The sequence below is a fragment of the Penaeus chinensis genome, chromosome 37, assembly GCF_019202785.1.
Source record: "Penaeus chinensis breed Huanghai No. 1 chromosome 37, ASM1920278v2, whole genome shotgun sequence".
NCBI lineage: Eukaryota > Metazoa > Arthropoda > Malacostraca > Decapoda > Penaeidae > Penaeus > Penaeus chinensis.
The window spans coordinates 20,155,644-20,172,250 of record NC_061855.1 but is presented as its reverse complement, the minus strand read 5'-3'; the positions used below and the strand labels follow the sequence as shown (position 1 = coordinate 20,172,250).

The following is a 16,607-nucleotide window of genomic DNA, read 5'->3' as shown; positions in this document are numbered from 1 at the left end:
TTTAATAATGTAAAGAAACTGGAAGCCTTTATAATGAATTTAATGTCATTCACCCAATATTACTTGCCGAGCACAAATATATCGTGTATATGTAAACCAACCAAACTGTAAAATAACCGTATAGATTAAACAGGAAAAATGGAAAACGTAATTTGATTACCCTTATGCTTTCCAATTCTGAGCAAGAAGCTGTGTGTGCGTGCGATGGCAATTTATATATATTGAGACACGTTTATCTACATTGAGAAACGTCTAGTGTTAGGACATTCCTTTTATCGCTTTATTTTAATTTTACTTGGCTTCTGCGTTTCTCTGCTAAAAAAAAGTCTACTTTGATTTATCTTCGCAACAAAAAATGTTCTTTCATTATTAAGATGTAAATGTGCATTAAAGAATTCTAATTCACTAAAATTTGTAAGTAAATAAAAAATGTAAGTATTTAAGTGTGAAAAAAAAAGAATTGCAGGAAATATGAAGTGTACAAATGAAAGAAGAAAGCTATAGTCATCTTTATTATATACAAGTACAATGCCATTAGTAATGGAAAAACAACTTACCGATAGACATTCTTTTATATAAAACAATGCAAAATTATAACAAAGATAACCGAGGCGTGACTTCCGTAGCCTCGGGTAAACAGGCACATATACATATTATTTGGAAATTTGACTTTTTTTTCCAATTTTTTTATACATAATTATAAAAAAATAATTCTTCGTCCAATTCCATCACTTAAGAATTAGAAAGGAAATGTACACACCAGCTCACAAGGGAACTTTTTGGCTCTCACCGTAACTATGCAACAAGAAATCAACACAAGAATCTGTGATCGTCTTTAAACCTATAAGAAGTGAACATGAGGAAGTATAAGACTTTGTTCACTGTCTTCTAAGCATGCATTACCGTACGATGAACAGTACAACATGTACATACAGAGAGGGAATTATTCCATTTTTGTACAAAGGAATATGACCAGTTTTCTTAAGAATTTTGCTCCCGAAATAGAGCACATTCATTTTTCACAAGAAAAATTCTAAAGCGTACAAGTTTCGAAATTATGAGATAATCGAGGAATTTTTAATTCTTACATCTTAAGAATCTTGTAAGTAATGCTCGTTCAAGACCACAAGCGCTGATATGGAAACATCGAAGTAGAAATTCTATCTAAATTTTATAAGTGACTGCCTTTTATAAAAATGGAGACTTCTGGAAATAATACACATCAAGGCAATACTATATCGAAAGTTCTGAGAAAAAACTGGAAAACAAGTATTCGTATTTTCCAAAATGCTTGCTTGTAAAAGAGCATTTACATCTTCATCAATAACAATAGAATGATGATAATAAAGATAATATGTGTGTGTGTGTGTGTGTGTGTGTGTGTGTGTGTGTGTGTGTGTGTGTGTGTGTGTGTGTGTGTGAGTGTGAGTGTGCGTGCGTGTGTGTGTGTGTGTGTGTGTGTGTGTGTGTGTGTGTGTGTGTGTGTGTGTGTGTGTGTGTGTGTGTGTGTGTGTGTGTGTGTGTGTGTGTGTGTGTGTGGATGAAAAAAATGAATGAGTGAATGAATGGCACATGTGTATGTAGCCAAGTGTATGTAAAATATTCTATATACATATATATTCCATAATACTGTGACTCACATCCCCAAAAAAGACCATCAGTAATATAGCCCACAGCAGAACTTTTACATATTCTGAAATTCCGAGTAAGTATCAATAGTAGAATCAACTTTAGATTCATATTTTTTTAAAGACAAAGGATTTTCTATCCTAATTCTAAGTCAGTACCTTTGGTTTTTTTCACACAGGCCTATATCCGATAATAAATTTGGCACACTAGCACACTTGCAAAATTGAGATCAATGTAAGACATTGCCTAGAATTTATTGCATGACTAATCGAAATAGCAGCGAATATTTAAGTATTTTTATACGTACCACATACCTATTTGGCTCATTTATCATCTACCGCTCATTTATCTTCTGATCAAGGGCCAAAAACCTGCTGAATCTGTCACTGCCCAGATCAGTCCTAACCTATGAAATAATTGGCCCCCTGATACCATTTTAAGTTGGCATCTAGGCATTCTAAGGATTCCCTATTTACAAATATACCTATATACACGATCTGCAATACAATATGCACATAGAGGGTTTATCTATCGACTTATTTCCTTCTTTGGTCTACAAAAAATATAATGGATAAATACAACCATAGGCTAACCAGATTCCTACATCCCTATATTATATGTTGTTTGAAAAATGTGACTGAAAAGAATGGCAATTTCTTTAAAAGAAATGTTTATAGAGCAATACATTTTTTCTCTCCTTTTGCCATTTATGAAAACTAAAGTAAACTAGAATGAGATGTAAAGTACATAAATAATCAAGGAATGATACCTTATATATTCCACTAATGTTCATTCACCATCTGAGTTTTAATCTGTTACGAATACAAACAAAATGTGTTGGATACTTTTTTTAAAAGGAACACATCATTGAGCAGCTTCGTTTTGGTGTTTTCAAGTAATAATCAACTACTTTTCTTTAAATTCTATGCAACTTGAACACCAATGTTACATTTATATACACCCACTAATATAGAGAAATATTCAAAGGGTTTGATACACAAGGCAGTGATACACTCGAACGACACAGTTCCCATACTTACACGAACAAGTACTTTACAATGTTGTCGGTTCTGATATGTGCAACACATTATATCTACATAGTACAAGACAGCGCGAGTAACAGCATCCTTCAGCACCTGTTAAACCCAATCAAACTGATGAAAAAGTGATAATAACTTGACTTTCCTTTCACTCTTTCCAAGTGTTGGATTTTCGTGTCTCGAGTCAGAGTTCACCAGGTTTTATGGACGGCTCTGGTCATTATCCTTGGAGATTCTATGATAATTGCGAGAATGGTGTCACCACTTTTCATACTTGTACTTTCACACGGTTTAAGTCCTATACAGCTTTACATGGGATTCCTACACGTTGGTATTGTACTCGGACTCGCGAGGAACGTGCCGAAAACTGCCAGAGCTAAATCTGGGCCCAGCTCCTGACGAGACTCTGAGGCTTACCGACCGCCCGACAGGATTTCTCACCATGTTGGGGCCGTAGATGCTGTTAGAATCCCCCAAGTGGCCGTACAGCTTCTGGGTGTTGGTCCGACCGTATATATCCTGCATAGAGCTCTGTTGGGGAACTCCCACTGGCATGGCGCCCTGGGGGATGGGCGGCAGCGGGATCTGGGGGGCCTGGGGCAATCTGTGGGGCGAGTGCGGTCCAGGGGTCGTGCGCCCGTAGATGCCCTGGGTGCTGTGGGCGCTCACTCGAGAGCTGGAGCGGATGATTGGGTTGGGCGCGTAACCGTTGTGGGTTCTCTGGCCGTAGATGGGCTGTCCCGGGGAGAAGGCCGAAGCGGGATGGGCGGGGATGGGCGAGTTGCTGGAACTGTTGCTGGCGCTGCTGGCGTTAGCACTCCCGCTCTGGTAACCGCTGGATCCCGTCGACTGGCTGCTGTTGAAGTTGTTCTGAGCCTCCGCTAACAAGTCCTCGTTGTTCTTCTTCTTCGACTCCTGCTGTTGGTCTGTGAACGACGTCAGAGATCGGGTTCCATAGATCGGGTCGACGGGGGGCTTGATCTCCTGCGTCAGGTTCCTCTGCCTGCGAATGACAACGGTGGCCTCTGCAGCAGGGTACAAGACGGAGCTCGGCACGGGCGACACTGTGCCGGCCGCGGACAGCAGGCCACCGGTTGTGTATCCGTAAGGACTGCCCGGGGAGGAGCTAAGCGGCGGCCGCTGCATGGACATGGCCTTCGGTGGGGTCAGCACTTGGTTGGGGTCGGGTGGGAGCTGCGTTAAGTCGTCCACGCTGTTAGACCTGGGGCATAACGATAATAAAATTAGTAAAATATTGTATTTATCATTTTAAGAGCAGTTTATGATTCACCAAATGCACTACAAGACCTAAAATGCCCAAGAAACAAATTTTGATTCCCTAGTGAATGACACCAATCTCACCTGTTCCTCATCAAGTCAGTGGCCCCGGAGTGCACTCCCGACTCCTCTGAGTTCTCCGGCGGAGTGTTGGAGGAGGAGGTGGAGACTGAGTCGCTGCGCTGAGACCGTTCCTCCTGCACCATCCCTGAGTCATTGCTCCTTGTGCTGCGTGGCGTGAGGGGACCCTGGAAAATACATAAAAATATACTAGCTGTTCGCTTTCAAATGGATCACAATTGTGTGTATACAAAAACAAGTTTTAAAGTTAGTAAGAAATCAAATGTAAACTCAGCGCACCTGCGTGTCTAGCTGATGCAGGGCGTGTGGGCTGCGCATCTGCAGGTGATCAGCGTCCTCATAATCTGGCACCGTGGAAACATGCGAGGGCTGCGAGGACAGGCGCTCCTCCATGGCGCGGCGGTAGGCTAAGATCTGCAGAAATAAGAGATTGTTATACATCTATACATCTAGTTAAATATATCAATATTGACTTTTAATGGCAGAAAGTTCACAAACGACCTAAAACAACTTCTACTTGCACTTGCACTTAATATACATTTAGGAATGTAAAAAAAACATTAGGCACTACTTATATCGCATCACGAGGCGATAAAAGTGAAGCCTACTGGTCTGCCCCCTGTACTAACCTGTTGCCGGTCAACGTATCTCGGGTCTTCCTCCTGGGCCGCCTGCTGAGTCGTGTTCTCCGGCCCCTCCCTCAGCAGCGCGTAGTCGCCAGCCTCATCCTCCGACTCCGACAGCGTGGAGGCGCGGCGGTACGTCGACTTCTGTGGCTTTGGCGACCTGTTGGCCCGCGCTTTCCTGTGGGAGAAAGGTTGTTTAAATAACTGTCCATGTTGGGAGGGGATGGATTAGCTTTCCAGGGGGACGGTGGTTGGTTTTGAAGCTATGTTGTTTTAGCTTTCTTGTATGGAGAGGGTTGATTTAACTGTCCGAATGGAAGTGGATTGTTTTAGAAGGTACTCTATGTTTATTTTAGAAGATTCATTAATCGAACCGGAATTCAGAATGAGAAGGAAATCTAAGACAGATGCGTTCCAACTGACCTTGGTGACGTCATGATCCCAGCCTCGTCGAAGGTGACCTTGGCCCGCGGTGACAGGCTCTTGCCGGGGGCGGGGGAGCGCGCGGACTGCGTGGGCCTCAGCCAGTAGATCTCCTCCTGGTGGCCTCGAGCCCGCTTGTCCTGATGAGTCTGGATGGATGGACAGGGCTGGTTAAACCTCAGTAATCAAGTTAGAGTTCGACTTCAAAGGACCAGTTCTAATATCTGATATGTGTCGACGGATCCTTAACAAAATAAAACCATGGAAATGAATGTGTATATCTATCTATCTATCTATATGAAAGTATGTATCTAAAGATATCTCACCTTCTGAACAACACTCATGATGCTCTTTTTGGGCGTGGCATCCGTGATGGCATAGGCTTTCCCGGCGCCCACGACCAGGAGAGGCGTGTGGGCGTGGCTCTGTTGGTCGTTGGATATCAGCTCGACGTCGTTCACGAGCTTGATGGAGCGAGCGGAGGCTACGCACGCGCGGGCGACCGTCACGCGCAACTTGAACTCCCACTTGGACTGTGTGGATAAAGAGTAAACGGTTAACAAATTGCTTTAGAGATTTCTTTTACTTTTGAGGTAAGCGGATGCCACTTTTTGATATCTGTAAATTAATCAGTATGTTTATATGTATGTATGTATGTATGTATGTGTGTGTGTGTGTGTGTGTGTGTGTGTGTGTGTGTGTGTGTGTGTGTGTGTGCGTGTGTGTGCGTGTGTATGTGTATGTATATGTATACATGTACATAATGTACACACACGAACACACACACATATGCATATATATCAGCCAATGTACATAAGGTTAATTAATATTTTCTGTTGCCTAATTTAGTGCAACATTTACAATATATCGAGCATTAAATTACTCTACAGGATATAAACTAAATTATGTTCCACGTTAATCAATAACTTTCCGCATTTACGATACATCGAAGCGAGCATTAAATCATTTGACATGATATAAACTACGGTCAAATCATATTCCACGATCTACATCAGCACAGAGGGGTGTGATATCATACACCTCTCCATACCACCTCAGTAGCTTTGCCTCACCAAACGCAAGCATAGCGCTTACCTTGACAGTGAGCAGCAGCCACAGAACGATCCACAGAAACAGATGGACGATGGTTCCGATGACGGCCGCCATGACCACGGCGTCGAGGGAGCCCCTGTACACGAGGGAGAGGTCCCACAGGAGCGGCCCGTGGGACAGACCGAGGGCGACCAGGACCACGAGGGCGGCGCAGTGTGGGGCGTACGGGCGGATCTGCGTAGGCTCGTTGTCGTACTGTGGGCGTAGATGAACGATTAGCTTGTGTTATGTATACCATGCTGATATACACAATGGTACGGTTATGTTCCCGTCATTAGCATTGGAATTATGCTTGATACTGTTATGGCTGTGAATTATCAAATTCATTGTTAATTGCCAATGTCATTAGTACGTTCTTCATCATTATCATTGATACTGCCACATGCCATTTTCAATAAATATCATTATAACACCAATAACACCTTTTTTTCCAGCATGACGGCTGACCTCTACCATCTAGTCCTAAATGAAGGGTACCATTTTTTCCCTTGACAAATACGACGGGAAAAGGTGAGAAAATTGGGAAAAAACGCAGGTAGCCCAACCTATAATCAATATTACCTGATTACGTGATTAAGCGAGGTAACAGTTAGTAACCCTAAACGAAGTGAGAAAAAATCCCTATTTGTTCATTAAATGGAAACACAGACGTTATTTTCCATCAAGTAAATGTGGACGAAGGAAGATAAAAGGAAGAAGCGGAAAAAAATACAAGAAAAAGAAGAAAAGAAAGAATATCAGAGAAGAAAAATAAATATGCGAGATGGTGTGGAGAGAAAACACAAGATAAAAACTAGACGAATATGCTAGGCATAAAGGACGGGGAAGTCTTTTGTGCCGTTTCGCGGGATCTTAGAGGAACCTCAAATGAAACCTAAAGAAACCTAAAGGAAACCCAATAAACCCCAGTAAAGCCTAAAACGAAACCCAAGAAAAAACAAAATGAACCTTAAGGGAAATCGAAACAGAGAGAAAGAGAGAAAGAGAGAGAGAGAGAGAGAGAGAGAGAGAGAGAGAGAGAGAGAGAGAAAGAGAGAGAGAGAGAGAGAGAGAGAGAGAGAGAGAGAGAGAGAAAGGGAAGAGAAACTCACCGTGATGTGGAATCGCTGCTTGCTCTTGATCAAGAAGCTGTTGAACTTCTGGTAGCCGTAGAAGTAGATGGCGGAGGAGGACACCGTGACCACCATGACAGCCACCAGCATGAGGCCGACGGTGGCAGGCAGGTTGAGCAGGAAGCTCTCGGCGCCGTGGAGCTCCTTCTCGGGTCCGCAGACATGGAGCTTTGGGACGAAGGGGAAAGTTAGTCGATAGCTAAAACTAATTTCTATAGTTCTGAGGAGGAAGGAAATAATAAGTGTATTCTTTAGAGTTATTTGATTTCCTGCTTTTTTTCTTCACTCGTTTTACTGTAGCAAGAAGACATGTAAGTTTCATATATTTCTTGAATTAAAATAGTTGTCCAGGAGAAGAAATCCGTAAACACGACACTTACCTTGTATAGGATGTTGAAGGCCGTAAGGGTGATAATGGTGTGCACGCCGTTAACCACCAGCTGAAGGGAGAACAGGATGCCAAAAGCCTTGTTAGTGTGCCAGAACACCGACGGGTACCTGAAGGGAGAAGGGGGAAGGGTGAGACCGATGGTCAGGCAAAAAGGAAAGTGTAGATTTCTCTTTTCTTTGATATAGTTTGATTTGTTTTTGTTTTGTTTATTTACATGCATTTTTACTTATATATATATATATATATATATATATGTGTGTGTGTGTGTGTGTGTGTGTGTGTGTGTGTGTGTGTGTGTGTGTGTGTGTGTGTGTGTGTGTGCACTCACCTGATGGCGAAGACCAGCAGAGCGACGGCATAGTTGAGCAGCTCGGGCGAGACGGGCTCCCACTCGCCGTCCTCCGGCAGGCGGGCGAAGGCCTCCTCCGGGAGCGCCTTGGGTAGCGCCTCCTCGACGGTGACGATGGGGCGCGAGGACTCCGTGGCGGGCGTGGGCGGCGGCGGCGTGCGCGGGCTGACCGTCACGTTGGCGCCCAGCACGGCCAGGCGGTCGTTGTGCGGCACCAGGAAGTCCAGGTCCGTGCGCCAGATCTCCGCTGCGGGGGAAGGAGGGCGAATGTTAACGGCGGGGACGAGAATTAGAAAACCCTCATGAAAACAAAGAGGAAATCCAAATGTCCTCTCTAGTTAAGAGGGCGAGGGAAGTGCAGGGAAAAAGTGGGAAATGAGAAGAAATATTTTAATAACAAGGGAATGGCTTATAAGAGTGTTTTTTTCTTCACTCACACACGCATTATGCTGTACAACAATCCCATGTTCCTTGCAGTCATAAATATCAACGGTGATGTAGCATTTTTCCGGAAAAAAAAGGTAAACAATAACACGTACCCTCATAGAGAAACCCAGTAAACAACCTAAGTAAACAAAGTTAACAGGGTAAATATTGCCGCCTCCCGCTCTCTCACCCCAGGTATTTACTGGTAATAACAGGGTTGCTGACACGACACCTCAATAACCAGTAATAACAACCCGTAATCATTTGTGGCAATTGCTAATCATCAATCCAGGCGTAATACGATAGACGCGTTGGCTCCCCCTGCCTCCCTTTATGCGAAACCAGGCATTGGTCTACGATTTTCGAAAAACGTAACTAAAATAATTTAAATTACAAAAACAAATATGAAGAGACAAAATAAAAGACGGAATAATTTAATAACAAATTAATTAAATAATTATCAATATAAAAAATAAACTAACTTAAATATGAAAATAAATGAAATAGTGTAAATGTGGAGCAAATATTTGTTTGGTTGCCTTCACTATCTTGTTTCCTTCGCCTGGGAAACGAGCTTAATGAGAGCTTCGCACGCATACTTCTTTTCCCGAGCATCCCAGGCATTAATTTCACCGATCTAATAACAAATATTACCGTTAATTGAGAGTTCACATTGAGATATGACGCATGCCGATTTATTCTTTTTCTTCTTCTTTATTCTCTACTCGCACGTAGAAGGAAGATTTTCGAGCTAATATTCAAGCGACGGTGAAAGGATTTCCGGACTTTTCCTAGCGTCTCCGGCTGGAAAAGGATCCTTTGGACAAGAGGGTCAAGGAAAGCGGAAGGATAAGGTGGGTTAAGACTTTCTATCCACACGTGAAGACCAATACCAGGGGCTAAGCCTTGGCAGGAGGGAGGGGAGGGGGTGGTGGTGACGGGGAGGGCAGGGTGTTTGCCTTCCTCACTTGCAAAGGAAAAGCCTTGCAAGGAGCGCCCGTGTGTGCGTAAATTACCAAGCTTGCACGAACCTCGGATGATTCCGGCCAAAGAAGACGCAGAGGCAAGGGAGAGAACGAAGAAAGAGGGGAGGAGAAGGAGGAAGAAAAATAAGTCCTTTCCTTGGCGTTGGCAAAGGTGTCCTCCGCTCGCACGCGGTTCGTCCCAACACTTAATTTGGGGATTCCGAGGCTGTAGCTCCGGTAAGGCAAACCCAACTTCCTCTTATCCGTCACGTCAGCCAAACATAAAATTCTATTTTGGGTTCACTCAGCGCATAAAGACAAAGTCATTACGAACCAATCAAGTTCTTCAAAGTCAACCTCCTCCTGCAGGTTATTTGGTCATTAAGGTTGAGTCAGCGTCAGTAAACACAAGACTCGAGGCTGATCGAGGAGCGGGTAAACCGACCTCCTTTGGCCTTGGCTCTTCACCTTGGGCCTCTCGCGGCTGAAGACGATCCGCGGAGTTTGCGGAAGGCGAGGCAGTCATACGCATGAGGAGAGAAGTTCCTTCATTTCGGTGCTATAAAGGGAACTGTGGAGTAAATTAGTACATTCCACTTTTTATTATACGTAGTTTGTAGCATTTCCACAATTCCTTACTAATTTTTTTTTTTGTAAGTTCCTGGTCTTCACTCGTTCACCTACCTCTTTATCTTAAATCATTTTTTGATGTCGGATTATTAATGCTGCTTTACTAAATGATACTTTCTAAAATTCTGATTACGAGAACTAATATCTTAATTTGCACGAGCAGCAGGTAACGACCCAAAGCAAACCCAAAGAAAAAAAAAACGAAACGATAACTTTGGAAGTTCTAAAGCCTTGGTCGCACTTGCGTAAATCTGGAATTTTCCTTCAACTTTCTCGGGAATATTCTCGGTTTTCAAAGGTGAGAGAACCGATGGCACAAACCATGAATCTGAGAACAGAACGCAGGGGGGCTCCTATAACGGGAGCTTTGGAACTCGTAAAGAGCTTACAGCGGCGGTCGTAGAAGCAGCCCAAGCGACGCTAGTCCATCATCGCCACCGCCAGCCTCCGCACGCTGCTGCAGCACCTCAGCAGAGGCAGCAGCAGACAGCGGCAGAGAGGTCCGGACGTCCCGCAGTATAAAGGCATTCATCGCAATGCAGTCTGAGGTACTTGGCCCGCCATTGGCGATTCCTCGACCGGATTTAGCCAATAAGAAATCAAAGTGTTGAAGCCAGGTGGGGCTCTGATGGGCCAATCATTCACAGTATTGGCCAATAACCGGTGGAAATTGGTATCGGAAGTGGCTTTGCCTGGTAAAGTGGCCTAAGGTACCAGTGCCCTACCTGCCGTGACTGTTGACACAAAACTTCGTCATGTCCACTTCCTTTTACTCTTTGTTGTTCTTCAACGTAGCAAAAAGCTAATTAACAACTGGAAATTAAAACTATAAACTAATACATAAATAAACAATAGAATACAAAAAACGGTTCTCCCGTAGTGTTCTGTGATTTGCAGCTTCATCTCGCAGTCAATATTTCGATTAATCACGGAACTGGAAATTGCATTTCTCTCTCTTTTTGTGCCTCTGAATAATGGAACGGAGGCTGCGAGCTGTTCTGGCTGGGGGGAAACAGAGAACAGGGAGACAGGAATAAGCGAGGGAGCAGTAAATGGGGAGAAAAGAAGAGAGAAAGGGCGGGGAAACTGAAAATCGTGGGACAAAGAAAATGGAAAATACCCACTGCAGAAGGAAAGAAAGAAAAAAACGAAACAAAGGCCAAATGACATCGCTTCCATCTTTCCTCCACAGTAAAATAAAAAAATGTAATTGCTGCTTGAGCCTGTACGCCAAACTCTGTGCAGACAAAAGCACACGTTTATCGAGGTACTTAGCAACACACTTTACACAGTAGTACAACCTTCCCTCTCCCTGTCCTTCCTTGTTGGATGGGGGGGCAGGGGGGTCTTCCATTGATCGTTATCCCCCTACTCTCCCTCTCCCTCTCTTTCTCTCCCTCTCCCTCCCTCCCTGCCTCCCTCCACGCGCTGCAGTACTCGTGCTCTCCCCCCCTCCTCCTCTTCGCCTTTCTATTTATTCATACATGCATTTCTCTGCTTCTTATTTGTAATCTGTTCTCATATTCTCGTCCATTTGTCTTCATCTTCTTCCTCTTTCGTTTGAAAATTTCTATCCTAAACCAGCCGGCCGGTTTAGTATTCTGGAACCCTAAACTCTGGAGGGTCAGAAACCAAGCGCTTGTTTCAAAGTTTAATTTGAACTCCCTCTATTCTCCCTCATATACTATGCGATTCCCTTTCACCGCCCATCCCTCAACTCCGCTCCCTCTACATTTCCCCTTTCTACAAAATGCGCTCTCTCTCTCTCGCTCTCTCTCTCTCTCTCTCTCTCTCTCTCTCTCTCTCTCTCTCTCTCTCTCTCTCTCTCTCTCTCTCTCTCTGGCTACCTAAAGTATTTTCATTTTCCAATTTCTCCTCTCAGTACTTTTTTTTCTCCTCCCCCCTATTACTTAATTCATTTATCATCCTTCAAACAAGATTTACTCTTTACAACAAATTTTCGTATTAATTTAATCTTCAAATCTAACAGAAATATCATGACTTCTGGCGAGAGTAAATGTTTATTCATAGAAAACAGATTGACAGGGATAACTACTGTATTTCAAATAGCAGCTACTGTTACGAGTGTGACTGAGAGGGTAACTCCTCGTGCTCGCTCATGTTTTCTCAATCTGTTCTTGCTTTCCTCCATTCCCTGTCATTAAACATGATTCCAGCAGTGAATAAAGTAATATGTTGGCATCGCCGCATAGGTCTGTGACACCCAATCAAGGCTAGCATTCTGTTCAGTAATTAGGTGTCTTCATCAGCCAATCTGGAGTGGCTCGAGCGAGATTGGGATATAGTGGTTTATTGTTTTTCTCCCTCTTTCAAGTTACATTTCTTCTAAATCGGCTTTCCTGAAATTCCTGCTTTGTTCGGTGTTTACGGTATTCACCGACAAAGTCTGCCTGATCGATTGCCAAGTGACAGTTTCACTTATTGGTTTCCCAATGGGGTGATTTTTCTTCATCTGCTTAACATCAAGACCACTTGCTGTATAATCTCCGAATCAAACCCTCGGTACTATGTTTGAATTAAAACACATTCCTGATATTTTAAGGGTAAGTTTTCTACATTATTGTTCGTTTTTACTATACTTGTGCAATAAATACCGAAGAATAGTTCACGGATATTAATTCGCGATATCGGTTTCGTTCCCATCGGCGAGGGAGGTGTACGAGGCGTCCTGTCCCATAAGCCTCTCGGCTCCTGGGCCCATCCCGCCGTTTGTCTCGAGAGCCAGCGAACGGCGTCTTTCTAGACCTAATATAGACCCGGGTGTAAGTCACGAGCGCCGGGCCTCTGTTCGGCGCAAGGGGAGACGGACGCCGAGGGGAACTCGCCACATAAATCACCTCGTCGGGCCTATTCCTCGCGACTCTCGCTGCGTTTCGCTCGCCTCGTCCCGTTCCGAGCGCCTCCCTTGTAGCGTCGGGGACTGATGGCTACAACTGAATTAGGGTCGGCGTCGCAACTAATCCCGTTTAATTAGGGAGAAAATAACTACATCATGTATGCCTCGATGTTGACTGGGATGTAGCTGTTCAGATTCATTGTGTCGCGAACGCTGGTTTCAAAAGATGGCACAGCTTTCTTCGCTCATTTTTTCTTTCGCATAAGCTATTAACAACATATTTTTTTGTACTAGTTGTAAGAAAAAACACTGAGATGAAATTCCAGAGTGCCGCTGAGAGAGAAACAATACACAGCAAGACATAAATCTAGGCATTCCGGAAAGTGCGTAATATGAGAAGACCCCGCTGTGTCTCCCGCTAAAACAGCCCCGCTCCCGAAGATACTGAACCGCTTCTTTCACAAAAGGCAAGACGCAGAAGAGAGGAGGAAGAGGAGCTGCGAGGGAACTAGCCGGGATAGATGAAAATTTGGTTAATGAACCCGGTTTATCTACATCCCATGAGAGTCGTACAGCAAAAGCACTAAAAGCTCACTGAGTCACAGTCTGACGTTGGAAATTCATTGTTATCAGCGCCATCTACATTTTGTATTATGAATCGGAGTCACGTAATGTACAACGGATGCTTCTAGACGAGATTCTTGAGAACATACGCCTTCCAGTTTCCCGAACGCGACAGGGCAGACGACAAAAAAATATACCCATACATCACAAGTAACATTATCTCGCAGCTGGCGTCTACCCCTACTTTCGCCCTACCTTCCTTCGACCCCCCCCCCCCCCACTCCAGTCCTCTTCCCCTTCTTCCTTTTTTGAGGGAGCCTAGACAGCGTGGTGCCAGGACCTGTCTCCTAACTCGTGGCTGCGACCCCGACTTGAGTTATTCATTTTTTTTCTCCCTTTATCTTGTTTTAACATATTTGCTAAATTTCCCCTCGAGACCGCGACACGAAGATAGACTAAGCGTAAAGTGAAATATTTCCCCTTTTTTTGGGAGAGTTAAAAAACGAACGAAATTAAATCCTGGGCCACACACTCAGCCGAATTAAATGAACAGGTCATTACGTCAGGCGCTGACGCTGGGGAATTTAGTAGCGCCAAGAGAAAAAACTATCCGAATAGATCTCTCTTTCTCAGACTAACACTCGATAAATAGAAGAACCATTTTCTGAAGTTTCTAAGTGACTTTAAACAGAGTCAGAGTCTGGAACATTTAAAGTTTCGGCAAAGAAAAATTGTTAGTATAAGTTTTACATTCAGACATTACCGTTGTAATAAGTGAAAGCAAAGTTGGAGATAATGATGATGATGATAACGTAAAAAATGGTAATATTTACGATAATGATCACTTTGAAAAGGACAGACGTGTTTTAAATTCGGACACTAATAACCTCGATAAGAATCACACCAATCACAATAAAGGTCAAAAGCAACTTGCATCAGAAAATCCCATCGAACGTTTGCTTTCTCCCCGTTTTCCTTACCCTTCACCTTTCCCGACTCATTCCTTCCCCTCACAAATCCCATCCCTTCCCCTATTTATCGTATCCCCTCCCCATTCTCAATCCTTCTTCCTTTCGTCTCCCATCTAACCCCTTCACCATCTACCCCTTCCCCATCTACCCCTTCCCCTCACTTTTACCCCTTCCCCTCACTTCTTCCCCTTCCCCATCTACCCCTTCCCCTCAGCTCTTCCCTTTCCCCCATCTACCCCTTCCCCTCACTTCTTCCCCTCCCCCATCTTCCCCTTCCCCTGCACCTTTTTTGATCAAACAGAAGATAAATCCCGCCGTAAGCTGCAATTCAGGCGGCACCTTCTCCGGCCACGTCACGTTAAGTGGTCGTTTTCGATTCGGAAAATCTTTAAGACTTGGCAACATGTCCGAGGCGATGGACGGACACCTTTCGCCGCGGGGGCACTATGCAAAACAGCTTCCTCTTGTTTTTTTCGTTCTTTCTTTCTTTTGCTTATTCTAGAGTATGGGAGTGATCGATAGAAAAAGGAGGAGAAAGTGTGCAGTCTCCACACATATATATGCATGCAGTGTATGTATACAGTGTGTGAGTGTGAGTGAGTGTGTATGTGTATGTGTATGTGTATGTGTATGTGTATGTGTATGTGTATGTGTATGTGTATGTGTATGTGTATGTGTATGTGTATGTGTATGTGTATGAGTATGTGTGTTTGTGTGTGTGTAAACTGAGTATAAATGCCACTGTTAAACTGCATTAGGCGATGGCATTCACCTTCTGATATGAGCTGCATGACAGCGATGAAATGTTCGAGAAGCCGTTCCAGGTGAGGTGGGGAGGGGGGAGGGTGGAGGAGGAGGGGGGTAGTTACGGTATACAGTTGTTTAGAGGGGAAGGGTGGAAAAGGGAGAGGGGAGGAGGAGGGAGAAGAGGGGAGATGGACGGTGTGCTTGCATGCTATTGACTGAAAGCGCAAGACAACAATAGACGGTGACGAGGTATGTGAGGGCTGTGTGTGAGGAGGAATGAGGAAGAGGGATAAAGGAAGGAGGAAAGGAGGGATAAGACGCCCGACGAGGGGACATTGGAATGTGGGGGAGAGAACGGATCAGAGGCAGAAACGAAGGGATGAAAAAATGTGAAAAAAAGGAAAGAAGGGTAAATAATCACGCGAAAGGGAATGAAGGAAACACTGCAGCAGAGGAAAAAAACAGTAAATGAGACTTAATTGCAAATGTAATTTTATATCAAAAGGAAATGTGAATTATGTTCCCTTCCCCCTCCCCCACCCCCACCCACCCCTTCTTGTCGCTAACGGTAATCACCCTCCTCTTTTCGCCTTCGCCTCCGTCTCCCAGGATACCCCGCCCCCCACCCCCCACCCCCCCTTCCTCTTCTCTCATGAAATGAAACGGAGAATGAACTCATCCGAGCGGCGTATGACCTGGCCTGCTCCCTCCCCTCCCCCCTTTCCGTGAATAAGGGTCATACAGAAAGGGCGAGACGCGAGGGGGAATAAAGAAGGCAAAAGAAGAAAAATCGGAGAGCAACGAGGAAGGAAGTCCTTGGCGAAGAGGATAGCTTCGGGGATTGGGGAAGGTGGGACGTCTAAGAGGCTGTCCGGATCCTAAGGAGGGATTACAAGATCAATGGGACAAGCTTCGGGGGATGAGGGAACGAGCAGGGAGGGGGCCGAGCACGACGGCCACTCACGTCGTACCATTGAGGACTCACACACGTGCACACGTACATATGGCACACACACACACTCACACACACACACACACACACACGCACACACACACACACACACACACACACACACACACACACACATACACACTAAAAAAAAAGAGACTAGGATTTTCTCTTTTCGTAATTCTCCGACGTCGAACATCCGACTGGCCGACGATACCAAAGGCCCGCGTGTATTAGCAGTGCGAAGGCAGGTGCCAAAGTGCCAGCTCGAGAAAGGCAGATCGAGCCAGGGCTTCCCCAGTGCCTCGATCAATAAGCATATCGAACCTCTCGCGCATTCCGTCGGCTGCCTCGTCGAGGGGAGCGTAAGGGGAAGTAGCAATGGCACTCGCGTTGCTCCGAGGCACTACTGAGAGGGACGGGAGAGGGGGGGGGCGCCTCGATGGCCGGGCGGAA

At 44.7% G+C, this 16,607-nt stretch overlaps 1 protein-coding gene across 1 annotated transcript in view; it reads right to left on the bottom strand.

Moving 5' to 3' along the window:
* Positions 1-1,503: 1,503 nt before the first annotated feature.
* Positions 1,504-16,607, bottom strand: part of LOC125045558 — a 57,055-nt gene continuing 41,951 nt past the window's right edge. The window contains exons 5-14 of the mRNA XM_047642882.1: positions 8,022-8,289; positions 7,683-7,800; positions 7,282-7,470; positions 6,173-6,385; positions 5,404-5,610; positions 5,078-5,226; positions 4,658-4,832; positions 4,308-4,442; positions 4,032-4,195; positions 1,504-3,891 (exon numbers count right to left, since the gene is read on the bottom strand). Of these exons, the coding sequence (XP_047498838.1) occupies positions 2,991-3,891; positions 4,032-4,195; positions 4,308-4,442; positions 4,658-4,832; positions 5,078-5,226; positions 5,404-5,610; positions 6,173-6,385; positions 7,282-7,470; positions 7,683-7,800; positions 8,022-8,289 (2,519 nt within the window). The 3' untranslated portion in view covers positions 1,504-2,990. The remainder of the gene's footprint in view (positions 3,892-4,031; positions 4,196-4,307; positions 4,443-4,657; positions 4,833-5,077; positions 5,227-5,403; positions 5,611-6,172; positions 6,386-7,281; positions 7,471-7,682; positions 7,801-8,021; positions 8,290-16,607) is intronic.